The sequence below is a fragment of the Opisthocomus hoazin genome, chromosome 21, assembly GCF_030867145.1.
Source record: "Opisthocomus hoazin isolate bOpiHoa1 chromosome 21, bOpiHoa1.hap1, whole genome shotgun sequence".
NCBI classification, from domain to species: domain Eukaryota; kingdom Metazoa; phylum Chordata; class Aves; order Opisthocomiformes; family Opisthocomidae; genus Opisthocomus; species Opisthocomus hoazin.
Genome location: NC_134434.1, coordinates 4559801 through 4575255, shown reverse-complemented (window position 1 = coordinate 4575255; position 15455 = coordinate 4559801). Strand labels below are relative to the sequence as shown.

The following is a 15455-nucleotide window of genomic DNA, read 5'->3' as shown; positions in this document are numbered from 1 at the left end:
GTTTCCCAGTACCTCAGCACGCGGCAGGTGAACGGTGCAGTCTGGGAGCACTTTGATGCCCCACTAAATGCAGCCTTTCTCATGTGCCCACGAAAACCCACCCGAAACCTAAACAGCTCTGAAAATCCAGGCTAAAGCAATTTGCTGAAGGTCACCTAAGAAGGTTTGAGAGTACGAAATGCAGAACTGAGAACAACTCTCCACATCCAAAGCAAAAAGCTTAAACCCCAGAGCAAAAAGCTTAACCACTTGGCTTTTATATTTATCGCTGCATACTACATTGGGGTAGATACAAACAGACACTTTACATACAAATTACAACCCAACACAGCCATGATCTGATAAAAGAAGCAGAGAAACCTGCATCCAGCATCAATTCTAGAAATACCTTTGTATTCTGACTTAGCTGCCAGCAGTCCCACCAGCAGAAGCAGCTTCAACAAGACAGAGACCAACCTCCATCCCTGAATACGTGCAGCCCGGGCAGGACGCTGTCCTGGAGGTACAGGCAGAGTCTCTTGGGAAAGAGAGTGGTTTGAACACAGCATCTCCGCTGCTCCTGGGAGGAAGGGCAGCACAGCAGCCTTTCTTTCAGTGCTGCTACAAGACCAGGCTGCACGCTCACAAGGAAGGGGCCGTGTGTTGCAGTGAGTTTTGCCAGGTCTCAGGCAGGAGCCATGTGCCGAGCTGCTTGGCAGTTGCGCACACGTCCCACACCCAGAACAGGGCAAGGCAGGCACTCTGCGCATCAAGAGCTGCAGCAGAAGTGATGTGGGAGTGAGCTGCCTAAGGCTGTACCCATACAAGTCCACACCTCTACCTGCATCTTCCCTGCAGGTCTAGCAAGGCAGATGTTTTAAAAACATGAAAAAACTGGGGCTCTCCACCCAGATGACATCAACGCTGCCTTCGTGTGCTAGAGGGTGGGCTTGAGTCAGCAGAGCCAGCTGCTAGAACTGGCTCCAAGCCCGCTGCCTGTCGGGGCAGGGCCCAAGCACGGGACAGCCTCCTGCAGCCCTGTTTCCTCTCCTGGAGGAAGAACTGGCTTGCTCCACGCCAACGGTCAGTGCAGAAGCCAAAATACAAAGCCGTCAGGGCAAGTGCAGCATTGGATGTGAGCTGGGGCTCCTGCTAACAGGACAGTGTGAACAGAAACCACCATCTCTCAGTCTCTTATCTGCGAAGCAGTGACAAGGGCATTGCCCCCGCAGAGGACTGGGAGGCTGCGTGTTTTAAACGCACAACAGACTGACACATACCGATGGGCTGATAACAGGGACATGCGCTGGTTTTTTAGAGCTTTTCACTGTTAACGTTTTGTCACTTCAAAATGTGCAAAGGTACTGGCATATTCCTGCCTTTGTTTTCACAATACAATTTTTGAGTCATATAGTTTTGGCCCATCACTACTTGATCACACATTTAAGTAACAAACAGCAGACGAAAGCTGTGAAGAGAGTATAGCCAGTCTCTTTAAACATGAGCAGTGCCTACCCTGATGTATGCAAACAGCCAATGCAAAATCATTTTCATTACTGCAACTTGATGCAGCACAGGAAATGTATTCCAAAAAAATTAGAGGCTGTAGCGTCCTGTGCGCACATGGTTCGCCTCTCAGCAGCACCTGATACCTCCCATTCATGCCATCAGAGTTGCATCTGCTGACACTCACCAGTCGATTTGCAAGAGCAATGGTACACGCTGTAGCTTCAGCTTCTTGCTGACATTTGAGTTTGTCTGAAGTGGCCTTCTCAAACTTGGCTGTCAGCTTTCCCAGGTTCTCGTTGAGGCGCTGCTCAAGAAGAAAAAAAAAAAAAAAAAAAAGGAGAAAATAACAGCACAGTTTTAAGGAAAACCCTTCTCCAGAGAAAATCTACCCTGCAGGCAAAGCTGGCCAAGCTCCACCACAACTCTCGCTGCCCAGGCTGGCACCCAGGGTGCTATATCAACAGTGCTGCGGCATCAGGAGCCAGCGCGGAGCAGCGATGTGCTGCGCTATTTTCCCTGCTTGTAACTCACATGCTTGGCACAGGGCAGAGGCAGAGAACATGCAAAACTAATTCATCTGGGGCTTTGCCCTGATGTGAATTTAAACTGGGAAAGGCAGTCTTTACAGCCAAGTACCCACGACGGTCAAGCAATAAGCAGGGCAGACAAGAAAACCGAATTTTATATTTCCTGATGCTGGAGCCCCCTTGGTTTCAGTCCAGTTCTCGAGGCTCTGCTGATTCACCAAGTTGTGCTCAAAACCCCAAGGAGCTCCTTGAGGAGCTGGAGGTGTGCTTGAAGCACCTCCAAGCCATACCTCCCGCACCCTCTTTCTGGAAGGGAATATGACAAATCAGTCAATAAATTTGTTCTGCTCCTAAAGCTGCCTGAGCAAGAGCCTTGGGACACTCCTGTGGAGAAGTCCAACCAGCTCTAGGTGGGACCATCCACGGGCAGGTTGGCTGCAAAGTGTTTCGGGGTTGGGAAGGGGCAGAAGGAGCCCAAAACACTTGGAGCTCCTCACGCTCTCCCGTTCGTTGGCGAAAAAGAGCCCTTTGCTTGGACAGAGCTGCTCACACTCTGGTCTAAAGCAAATGAATGGCTCCCACGAGCACTTGGTGCATTTCACTTCTGATAAGAGAAGTAATAATTGATTTTATCTGCACCCAACGCAAACAGCTTAAGGCTAAACTGCTTGTAAATCACTTAAACATTGTTTGAGCTACACACTAGAAACAAACCCGAAAATCAAAAAGAATTATATTAGGGAGACCTGCAGCTCTCCAGGATACCAGAAAACACAAAGCAGTCTCTCCTCGACCCGCCTTGGAATTAATAACGAAAAGAGCTTCTGTCTCTGCGTGCATATGAATATATGTGCATGCATACGCTCACGTACATAAAACCCCATCACACAAGCACGATCTGCTAATTCAGTATCTGTGAGCTATGAAGAACAGCTCGGGCTTGCAGCACCCCACCAGACACACTCTGCCGTGACACACAACACATCGGTGTGCAGCTGTGAGTGTGCATCTTGCTTCTACACCAACCTTCTCCAGATTCGTAGCAACCTTACTTTCCAGGCAGATAAGGGAAAAGTACTTAGTATTTTTGACAATCCAAATAGTCTCATTTATTACTAAAAATGGGTATGTGACAGCTCGGGGCCCGGTTGTGAGCAGGTATGAATCAGCCTCACGTCAGTGAGTGAAGCTGTCCAAGATATCCCAGCTTGATAAGCAAGGCTATACCTCCACATCCACCCCCACGCTGAGCAGGGTATCATCACCCGTCTGCAGAGGGGAAAACTCACCTAAACCAGTCAGTTTTGCAAGCGCATGCCAGTGGCGTACCAGTAATCCCCCCAAAGATTGCCATTTTCTTTAACAGAATACCACTTCTTTCAAAAAAGGAAAAAAAAAAAAAAAAGAAAAAAGAAAAGTTCAGGCATTAAAAGCTTTGGAAGCGAGCAGCATAAAGGGATAAAAAAAGTTTCCTAGCACCGTACTTCACATCTGAGATGAGAGAATTAAAGGCTAAAGACCTCTAAGTCCATCCCTGCTCCAGGTGCTGCACCCGCCCTCCTTTCATCCCCATCAGAAAGGGGTTACTGGAGAGCTCTGAAGATTTTTTTTTCATATTTTAGTTAAAAAGTGTAGTAAGCATTTTAAGAATAATAAGCCCTAGGAGGCATCAAGAGAGTTATGTATTTTCCAACATTCTCATGGCAGGGGGGTTGGAACCAGATGATCTTTAAGGTCTCTTCCAACCCTGACCATTCTCTGACTCTATAAGATGTGCTGGTGGAAGAGATGAGCAGTCGGCAAGCTCAGCTGGGGGGACTGTGCTGCCCCTCTCCCGGTGCACATCTCAAGGTCCCTTCTTTAAAGACAAAGCTGCCAGCCCGGCTGCCGGCACACCTTGGCTTTGAAAGGGGATTTGGCACCAGCTATGGTGTCAGCGCGAAAGCACAGCCACAGAGGATCCTTCGCTCACAGGGAGGGATCCCAGATCCAAAGCACCCTCAAAAAGGGCAGGTTTCGGAGTGCCAGCGGTGACTGCTTGCAGCGGGAGGGACCTGGAGAACGGCGAGAGATGGGACGCGCTGGCGGGGTCCCCCCGGGCTGGCTTCCACACTTTACTATTAGCAGGTATTGGCCAGGAAGGGAGGGGGGGAGAAAAGCAGTATGTCTTTTAACACAGAGACAATTTTCTGCGGGAAAAGGAGAAAGGCTAGAAGCTAATCTCTGTAGAAATGCATTTTTAATCACACAGTAGTTTCTTCTATTCAGTGATTTTCTAATTATTTTTTTTAAAGTAGCAAAAATCTAAATAAGGATAATGCACAAGATATGCAGACAGGGAGCTGTGCCGTGACAATTATGAGGCTCCTACTAGAGCAGTTGTCATCCTGCAAAACACAGCCATCACCAGGGACTGAGCACGAGGAGCCAGCCCAGCACAGCTCTGTGCTACCAACCCTCTGAATCAGCCTCCGATTCCTCTTCCCTGCCTCTGTACAGCACACCAGGAACATACTGGTTTGAGATAATAAGTTTTCCGAGGACCCATGAGCAGAAGCAAATTACATTTTAAAAATTCGGCAGGAATAATAAGAATCAATAATTAGCTTTCCTCTTAAGGTGTAGGTAAGGTTGGAGAAGAACAGATGAAATGTAGGAAGCAGCAATAAAAGGGATAGAAAAGACTACGATCTACTGAAGTTTTGGATTCCCACCCTGCCCTTAAAAATGCATGAGTGTGGAGAAGCAGCTTTCTCCAAAGCAGAGGATTTCTGCCCAGGCAGTGACTAGCATGATGGGTCCCACCAAAGGGCAAGCACTTACAGCAATTTTGGCCTTGATGCTGGCCAGCTTGTCCTGGGCAGCCGCCAGCTCCGCGTTGGCTTTGCTCAGAGCCTGTCGCTTCGGCTCCACGTCGCAGTACACCTCGTGGTAGCGCACGATGTTCACCACCCAGGAGCAGAGGCCGGCTGCGGCGGAAGACTTGGTGGTCACGAATTCCGGTTTAAACTTGGGATCTTGTAAATAGGGTTGAAGAGCTTTAAGGCAGTTCTCGTGGATGTTCTCCTTGTCGAACTTGACCAAGGAGTCCAGAAAGCCATCCACCCTGGCCATGGCGACTTTCGCTGCTTTCCAGCTCCTGTCCTTTGGAATCTTTCCTCCTGGGGCCATCAGCACCATCACGGCCGCGGTGACATTGCTGACGGCTGAAGGCGGCGACCCGAAGGACCTCAGCTCTGTCAGATTCTTCTGAAAACGGGGAAACAAGGTTGTTAGACAAAAATGAATGGGCTTTCTTTTTCCTTTGCCGCTAATAGAGTCAGGCTCCCAAGCTATCAATCTGATAAATTGGGTTTCCCTTGGCCCGAACACTGCTGCCTTTAAACCACCGCTATGCATGTTTACAGCACACGAGCTCAATTCCCTGCGTCCAGCTCCTCACATCTCACGCCGGACCAGCACAGCACAGTGTTCCTCCCCAGACTCCCACACTTTTCTTGCTGTCAGCCCTGCTGCCTGGGGGAGCAGGAGGTTCTCCGCCCTCTCAGAAAATCAGGATAATGAAAAAGGAAACCTTTCCAAATAACAACCTCTACAAATGGCCCCCAGACCCTCTAAAACTGCCTTGCAGAGCACCCCTTCATGCTCAACTACACTCTGTATCCGACACTCATGAGTCAAGGTCTTCTTGAATTCTTTGTGTGCACCCACAGGGCCATCATGCAGCCCAAATTTAGGCACTTTAACCAAGCACCTTCAGCAGGAGGTCAGTCATTGGGGTGAAGAGGCAGCTGCCCCACCAGAATCAGCTAATCTCTGGGGACACCCTTGTCCAAGGGGGAGTTCCCACCTTCTCCACCACCAACACAGGTGGTTTTTAAGTGGGATGAATCTTAACCTAAGCAAAAAAAAAGCTGAATTGCAGAGAAAGCACACATTTCCCAACACACTCGCAACTGTGACAGCAACACGATGCTGAGGGTTTGATCTGCTGAGACCTAAAATCCTCTCTCCAGGCACATGCTAGTTAGCTCTTGCATAGGAAAACCAGCACAGGTAAATCAGCTGTGCTCAGATGACAGTGTTGCCAAAACAAGGATAAGGGCTGCTTCAACAGCTTGTATGAACTTTTGTCAGTTCCTGTTTCCATCAATTTTGAATAGTTTTTGATCTATATTCTCTGATATTCTGCTTCTATCAGTTTCTGTCTATGGGAGCAAAGTGGGATAGTCTGCTACTTCTGAGCATCCATTTTTCGCATAAAGGTATCTGCTATGAATCTATTCCTAAATGTGTCTTTGCTTGCTTTCAGCTTTTGTTAATAATCAAGCTGATAGAGACAGCCCTTGGGAGCTGTGTGCATTTCCAGTGTAAAATGGCTCTAATTAACATGCTCAGCAACGTGGAGCCAACCGTGAGCACAGACGAGCGTCCCAACGTGCCCTCCCGCACCCCAAGCACGCAGCTCAGCTCAGCCGGGAGCAGCGGCTCTCCCCGTGCTTGCCAGGGCTGGGAGGGCTCTGGCAAAGCAGCCTGTGTGAACAGCCTGCATCTCGGTGGGAACGGCACGCTGAGCTGGTAGGGTTGTTTCTTCCCTAGGCAGTGAGCACTTCCATGACGTGACAGGAACGGTGACACCACTGCCCTGAACTGGAGGGAGGATGGTGTTGTCCCGACCAGGAGATGGAGGAAGACCTGGGCAGCATGGGGATGGCCGGTTTCCTTCCTTACAGCGAGAGTCTCTGGCACCATGGGAAGAGGACAAGTGAGGTCCACAGTGAGTGCCACAATGATGAACTTGGTTACTAGGTAAAAGGAGCTCTGCTCTTTTCCCTGATGGCATCGATCAATTGCATTTTAACAAATCACGTTGAATTCTTCTTCTGCACACCAAAGTATCCCCAGGATCGAAACCAGACAGGACACTGACACCAAGTGCCACCTGTCCTAGGAACACCAGACACTATTGCATCCCCTAAAGCCTCTGGACCATCTCCAGGTGATATTACTTGCAGGCAATTGCACGGGAGGTGCGTTGCCTTTGATACTGTCACTGCCTTCTGCTCACTGTAACCTGTGCAGAGACTGAGCAGCGCTGGCCAAGCACCATCCTCCTTTCCAAGGGGGCACAGACCGCCCGGCCATCTCCACAGGACAGCTCCTGCCTCCTCTTGGAAAGCGCTTTGTGCCAAGCAGAGACCCACTGGCAGGGGAACGCAGCCCCGAGTCCGCATGCCTTGATCTCCCCCTTCCCTCCTCCCCAAAAAGAGACAAGGATGCCAAAACAGCAGATCCGCTGAGTCCCACGTCCCGCAGTCCTCAGGCCCAGAGGACGCAGATGCTGGGAAGGAGCCCAGGCACCCTCACAGGGTGAGCAGACAAACTGCATTGTAAGAGATAAAAGGGAATTTTTGCCTCTAAAATATGATTTCCCAAGTTTTCAAACTCAATTTCATATGTGGGCTTGCATTTTTTTTTATTTTGCAGGTGCTCTGTGCTGGGTCTGTGACAGCCCACATGTCATTCCTCATGGTCCAAATAATGATTACCTTAATTATTTTTATATACATATATATATATAAAATATATACGTAATTATCGCGTATGTGTATATAACTATCACTTTTTAACACCTTAAATAGCCTCTCAGTTTGCCTTGGGCACTCGCACTGCCACCAAACCCTGCACAAGGCATTAGTGCTAAAGCAGGGGACACAAGTGGCTGCAGCAGCTCCCCCCTGTGCAGCCGAAGCTGGGCTGAGCCAGCCTGCGGTCGCTTCTTGGCTCAGATGGAAAAAAGGACGTTTAATTTGTGAGGAATACACAGAGAGCTAAAACCTGCCGGAGGCCGGCTGAGCCGGGTCGCCCGCTCCAGAGAGCAGCGTGGCTACGGGCGGTTTTGAAGGCAGCAAAGGGGATTATTTACAGCACCAGAAAGATAATCCTCCCACCACAAAAAAAAGGAGCAGAAATCAAGCTGGGTTTAAGCTGTGTCCGGTGACGAGGTAGCACATGCGGCGTGGCCCCCTTCAACTGATCACACATTCATCAGGTGAAGTATTTTCCATTTTGCTGGAATAATTTGCGTACCAAAAAAAAATAGCACGCACTTGTTGCTCATAACTACCACTGCTTGGGAAGCATCTCGTCAACAGCAGCTGCTCTGATTACGGTAATGAATGAGGAACAGCGACTGGTTTAATGGGGCTGTGGCATTCTTTACCAAACACGAGACTGCTTTGCAGCCAGCGCCGAGGGAGGAGGGGATGGGGAACCATCCGGCTGGAAACGCGTGGGGCTGGGCGAGCACAGGGCACACAGCAGGGCCGCCAGCAGCAGCGTGCCCCATCGCACGAGTCACCCGCCACGCAGCCCTGGGGGATTCAAACGGGCTGCCGCTGCTGTGGATGCCCACGCTGGAGGTTAATACCCTCCTAACCGCCATCCCTGCCTTGCTTTGCCCCGATGGCTGCATCCCTCTGGGAGCAACAGGCGCACCTATGGCTGCCTAATGCTCCTCCGCTTCCCTCGCACTCCTCCATGCCGCCCTCCTCCTCTCCCCCCGCTGCAAATCTCATGCAGGATCTCTGGCCTGCCAGGAAAGTCTCATCCCTTGGGTTACTGCCCTGTTAATCCTGGAAATGAAACAAACCTCCCCGACCCATTCACTTGTGTGGACCTCGGATCATCTCCACATAACGCCCTGGGCAGCCCGGGTGCCAGCCGGGCTGCCACACGGCAATGGCAGGCACACGTGGCTTGAGGGCAGCTGTCCCATCCAAACAAGTCCGGCTTTCTGCAAAACTCATCCCACCAAGGGCAACTGGCTGCCTGCTGACCAGCCTCACTCTTCCTTCACCTGGGATTAATGCCAAGGCATCTTCTCTTGCTTCCCTCTCCTCACAGCCTATCTGCGAAAGATCCAGGTCCGAATGGACGTGGCTGCTCTTCTTTTAAACTAGCAAGTGACACAGCCTTCTACTGAACAGCTTTTCTCACTGTTTTCCCTATTAATGTTGCATGTAACAGTGCTGTCCAAATAAGACAACTTTGATAATTGGGGGGAAGCTATAAATACACACACAAATATTGCTGATTATTCATGTCAGAAAGCAGGTCAAGCTTTCTGATGCGTTTCCGATCAGCAGGTAGAGGAGACCACGCTTTCCAGTGCTCTGCTATTGCTGCTTTACAGGTCCCTAGAGAAAATCCCAGCATCTCCCTAATCTTTGCCTAATGAGATATTATACAGCTCCAGCATGAAACCAAAACTAAAGAGACAAACATTCTCCCTTTGTACAGTCTTTTCCCTTCCATGAACAAAAGCCAAAGCAACACATTCCTGCAGCAAAGCCACATTTTTCCTGAATACTAATCAAAACAGCAAACCCATTCCAGATGACTCGAGGTTGCTTTCCTCTCCCCCAGCAGGGCTATGACTGAGCCACGCTTTGAGGTGTGAGCGAGCCATGCCTTGCTGTGACCATGGGAATAACTCTGATCTTCCAGCTGTACCTGGTGCGTGGCCATTGCTCTGCCCTGGGTGCAGTGGGAGTTTGCTGCTCCTGGATGCTGGATGGACGGCAGATTAAAATTGCAGGTACATGTGTCTCTGGTGCATCTCAAAGTGTTGGGCTCAATAAAGGAAGCCCTGGAGCATCCTTGAAGGCAAAACCTTCCAAGGTACCAAAAGCCTTCCCTAAGCCAATCAATTCATCTCCTACAGTCAGACCAGTCCGTATCTCCTGGTTATACATTTTGGCAATGGCATCTTCCTTTGGAGTGGCTTTGTCTGCAGCAACGTACAGCTCTACCAAGAGGTCACCCCACACTCAGTACCCAGCTACCCACCGCCTGCAACAGTGTCCTGCCCAGTCCAGAGACACTGCTGAAGAGCAGGTCCTCTCCCCACCCGAGAAGCCGCGGCACTGGATAAACTCAAATATAGAATGAGGCTTCTGTGCCAGCACTTCTGATCATATCAAACCAAAAGTGACCGCATCAGTGTACCTGTGAAGTCAAGCTATACATATCAGACATTGAGCATCACACTCAACAAGGCCTGAGGAACGTCTTGGACAAAGAGAGGACAAGGCAAATTCAGCCCCAGTATAGTTGGAGAAGATCAGTCTGAACCCTCAAGCCATCGTGTTTTGTTCCTACAATAGCAGGGAACTCGTGAGGGAAAGATGCCCAAGAAGTCACCAACTCTCCGCACTGCATCTGTGGATCTCTTCTCCTTCTTCCTCACCTTGTCTTCTCCCTTGGCCAAGCAAGGCATTTGCCGTGGGCTGCAGGAAGACACTGCCCCACTGTGCTGCAGACTCGCAGGGCGATGTGAGCCTTCCCATCACAGATCCCTTCCCAAAGCAGGAGACGGCTCAGGTGGGAGCTCGGAGGATGCCCACGCTCACCGCCAGCTGCAGCCACAGACTGCCAGCCCCACACCCACCCACAGTGGTCTGCGGGGCTCACACGAGGTCTGTCTGTGCAACGTCCTCAGCACCAGAGATACCGCTGCGGAGAGCGGCTCAGCGCAGCCGGGGGTAAGATCTGCCTTGTTGGTATTTTGGAGTGCTCTCTGCTCCCGCCGTGCTGATGGCACAGAAACACCCCAAGCAAACAGCACCGATACGCTCTCTACTGAAATGAAGGGGTTGGGGTTCACCCGGCCTGTCCTGCAACACCTCCTGCACCTCTGCTGTGACCATCTAAGGGCACAGTGCGCCCTGCTCCAGGACCCTCAGGACAGCTGACAGGCGATCACCCCGAGGGCACCGGCAGCCTCTCCCGTGTCCCCTCCTTCATTCCCCGTAGCTCAGGGGTAACAACCTCAGAAAAGTCTGGGGCAAGATCTGGCCCGTGCCCCTGCCCTGGAGCCCAGCCCTCCATCCTGCATGTCCTCCATCACGCTACCAGGCAGGTCTCAGCCAGAGACAGTGCCTGGACAGCAAGACAGAGGTACGGAAGTGGTGATCCTTATGAGACACTCTTCCCTGGGTCCTGAAGGAGGGTGACAGTAAGGTGACCTCCCCTTCCTTGTGGGGCAGGATGGGAACCAGTGGAGCCAGCCAAAAGTGGAGAATAGGTGCAAACGAAGCACCACCCTCCCTCCAATTCCTCCTGCTCCCCATGGCCATGAGTAACGTGTAACTTGGTGCAGCTTCATGGCTGCCCCAGCTTACACCAGGGACCAAGAATGCACCAGCTGGGAAGAAGCTGGAGGAGGGTCAATACAATGCCCCAAACCATGGGCCATCAGATGACACTGCTCCCCCACAATGCAGAGGGGAGATACTGCATTCCCACGGGAATCTTCACCCTACCTTGTTGAGGGTGTTCAAAGCGGCCTGGGCAGCTGCCAGGGCAGGCTCTGCTTTGGCCAGGTCCTCCTCGCAGTCCTTCTGTTTCCGCTCAACCTCCTGAGCGATCAGTGCGACTTTCTGCTCCTCCTCATCGGCAATTGCCTTTTCCCTGCTTACTTTTTCCGTCTCCACCCCCACCACCTGGATCAGCTTGTCAGCATCATCATTCTTCTGCTTCAGCTCCACTTCTTGGGCTGCCAGCTTGGCCTTCAGCTCATCTACCTAGAGAGAAGAAACACATGAGGAAGGACAGACACTCACCAACCTGCTCCCCACCCTGCCCAGCAGCACGGGCTCATGCTCGAGCAGGGCTGAGCAGTACCCAAAAGCACGGAGGGCCTGTGTGTACAGCAAGCAATGCCCTGGCAGCACAGACCAGCAGTATTTCTAGCTGTTAGCAGGATACTGCTGCTCTCCTTTGCTCACAGTTGCTTGGGTCACGGTTGGAGAGCCCATGCATATGGTCCATGTACTGGACCAGCCTGTTAGCAGTGAGGAACCCTGCAGGGGAGAAACCAGCATCAGCAGGATGAGCTGCTAAGGAGGGTGTCCCACCCCTTCTCCCCGCCTCTGCTTGGGAGCTGGACAGAGGTACCAGGGCAACATAAACGTGGCTTTGAGCAGGATCCAATGAAAAGTAGATGGAAGCTTTCATTTCCAGTGTTCTTGGGATTATTTTCATACAGCCCAGGAGCCTCACCATAGACCAGGCATCTGCAGGAAGGTTCTCTTATTATAAAGCCAAATACATCCAGCTGTGAACACGAGATCTGATGTCACATCGTATCCCCGGTACAGGAGGCGTGCATGCCCTGTGCACGTGTTTTGCAGTGGAGATGACGTGCTACCATTCAGCTACACTTTCTTTCGCTTCTCAACCTTGATGCCAGCAGAACAGAGCACGGGATATTTTGCCGTGTGCAGGTTTTGGGGACGACCTGTGCACCAGGAACCAGTGCTCCCCGAGCTGCCTGCTCGCCCAGGCGCACCCTGCCACTCGCCCACCCTTCCATCCATGCCCCCCACACCCAAGGCAGAGGCAGCAGCCCATTAGTTCCCTCGCAACCATCAGGTCCTATGGGACTTGTGGTGGCAAGGGCATTTTTCCCACCAGAAAGGTTACAGTTAGGGTCTGCTGACAGGTACAGCCCTTCTCAGAGATCCAAGGCTCAAGGGCCATTAAAATGCATTGTCAAATGAGCTTGAGAAGGGACCTCCTGTCCAGCCAGCAGCCAAGCGGCATGGCACTGGTGGCAGCCTCTCACACACTGCTCCACCGAGCAGCTGCTCGCACCCAGCAAAGGCAGGAGCCCCCTCCAGCAAGAGGCTGAAGCATTCGCATGGTGGGGGAGCTCACGCCGGCTGTCACTTCAAGACAGAAAATCTCTTTCTAAAACCCCTCGTTCCAATGAATTTACACGGGCTCTGTGCAGACCATGGAGTTTTTCACTGTCCTGCTGTCAGGCTCACAAAGGATTGCTTAGAGCTCCTGGGGTACGTCTTTACCTATACAAAAATACTCTCTAGAAGGGAAGTCAGACATTTGCTTTTGTTAATAATTCCATTTTTATACCAGAAGAGAGAGCACAATTTGCAGTCTTATAAATAAAAGCTACTGACGCTCGGCATCAGCTTGAAGTGGAGAGCGGTTTCTTAGGAGTCTCTCTGTGCACTCCATCCATCGTCATCTCCTGCTGCCTGGCCCTACAATGCAGTTTTCACCAGGACAAGGACGCGACTGTAAATCCAAACGCCTCTGGCCTCGCAGGAGCACATAATCCCTTCAGTCGTCAAACTTCAGCGGCAGCTTCTTGTTCAGCTCCGTATTTGGGGATTGCAGGAAATTGAAGTGGGAAGCTTCGCTGATGGCAGATACGGCTTGTGACCTTCTGCCCAAAAATCAGTAATCGTGCTGGATACATATACAAATGAGAGCTTTAGGGGTTTACACGACGACGACAAAACATGCAAGGGATTAAAACCCACTAGCACTCAATAATGCTACAAAATGAGCAGATGTAAACTCAGCCTCCAGCACAGCCCATAAAGAACAGAAAATGCCCTGACAAAACCTGCTTTCGGCCAAGCACACGCAATAATGGAAGGGCAAATGACTTAGGATAACATCAGGATTTTAGATTTTTGATTAGCAATAAATTAAATTCATTTCTCCGAGTCAAGTCTGTTTTGCCCATGACAGTAACTGGTGAGTGTTCTCCCTGTCCTTTTCTTGACCCATGAGCTCTTCTCCATCTTATTTCTTCCCCACCATGCCCTGCTGAGGACAGGGTGTGACAGAACAGCTTGGTGGGCACCTGGTGTCCAGCCAAGGTCAACCCACTACACCTCAGTGTGAAGAAAACCAGGAACACTCCACCCTCCAGTCTGCAAGCCGGAGCTCAGGAAGGCAGTAAAACGCACGGGGTATGCGTGCATGTGGTAGGGGCACCACGCACACGGACACAGGCATGGACAACAGGGCCACAAGGAGCTGCTAAAAAAAAGATGAAGAGAAGCAGCTCCATATGGAGGGACAGGAAGAAACTGTTTTATGTCTGAAACAAGAGCATGGGATTGGGGATTCACACCTCTTGACAGACATGAGCCCTCTCAGCTAACAGTGGAGGGCAGGGTGCTGCACTGACCTGTTCTGCTTGATTCTTGTCAGCACATTGGACCCTGCTGTGCTGTGGAGCAGCCACAGACACGTGCTCTATAAATTACCATCCAAACACACCACAGAAGAGCCATTACCACATCCAGGGGAGGCAAGAAAAACACCACTGACTTTACCAGTGTCTGCCAATGCTGGTGAAAGCAGAAGATGGCTTTTGGGTAACACATAGCTGGTAAGCAGAAGAAAGCAAGAACTACAAGAGAATCACAGTACAAAGACAGACTGAGGTGGCATGGAAAATCACAGCAGACTGTCACCCCAAAGAGGAAACAGAACAGAACTCTATTAACCTCCTTCCCATAGGCACCACCAGGATAATAACCAGATCAAGATGTGAGCAGACAGATCCAGCACGTGCCTTAGCACACAAACTATCATTACTGGCCACAGAAGGGTCAGTACTTGGTGCCAAACCATGCTAAGAAATGGGAAAAAACTGTGAGTATCTTCCTGAGTCCAGGACAATCTGATAAGCAATTAGTAATGTGAAGTAGAAAGGGAAAGAGCACAGCAAACGAGAGATTCAAGGGTAATGTACTGCGACTCCCCAGCGGGGAACGGAGAAGTGCTTGCCTACCACCTGGATGAAATAGGAAGAATTATTAAAGAACAGAAAACCCGGAAGGCAGGATCCCAGAAGACTCCTTGTATCTGATTGTCCCTGCCTTGCTTCAACACCAATACATCACAAAGGTCAACGATTAATTGATAGAGCAAGCAAGACTTGAATCTGGAATCCAGTGATGCAGTATTAATGAAAGTCATCCTAAAAATTACTCAGCAACGGGCTCTGAACAGAGCGCTGACCTCTTCATAGTGAACATCACTCTGAAAAACAAATGACTCATCCCCCACATCTTCCCAAGTCTATTATGTCCTAACAACTGGAAGCCAGCTTCTGCTTTTCTGAGTACTGAGGACAGCCACTGTCTTCAGGGAAAGACGGTTAGGCACGTAAGCTAATGGAAAACACTTCTTTAAAAGCAAAGTTAGTCAACAGTATCAAGCTGTCCAAATCTCAAAAGAAAAGAAAAGAGAGGAAGGGGGGAGAAGAGAGGAGTAAGAGGAGAGGGAGAAGTTATTTTGAAACTGGAATGGCTACGTCAAAAAGCACCCTACAACTACTTGCACAACAGCCTCCTCATGCTGAGGCCACACTGAACAGCCTATAGCAACACATAAAAATCATAATTAACTTATCACAGCATCCAAGCAGTAGGAATCTGGAGAATGCTGATGATGGGAACACTAGTCCTCAGACCTAAGGTACAACCAGGTCATACCCAGGTATCAAAATCCTCCACCTTTGCTTTGAAAAAAAAACAACCCACAGCATATCGCTTCCAAGCACCACGAAACAACCTGGATATGACACACCTGAGTGAGACAGAAGACTTG

At 50.4% G+C, this 15455-nt stretch overlaps 1 protein-coding gene across 1 annotated transcript in view; it reads right to left on the bottom strand.

The window, feature by feature from the left end:
* The window catches only part of DNAH9 (dynein axonemal heavy chain 9), a 200534-nt gene that overhangs the window by 89998 nt on the left and 95081 nt on the right, over nucleotides 1-15455 (bottom strand). The window contains exons 52-54 of the mRNA XM_075440716.1: nucleotides 11342-11602; nucleotides 4839-5264; nucleotides 1673-1792 (exon numbers count right to left, since the gene is read on the bottom strand). Coding sequence (XP_075296831.1) covers nucleotides 1673-1792; nucleotides 4839-5264; nucleotides 11342-11602 — 807 coding nt within the window. The remainder of the gene's footprint in view (nucleotides 1-1672; nucleotides 1793-4838; nucleotides 5265-11341; nucleotides 11603-15455) is intronic.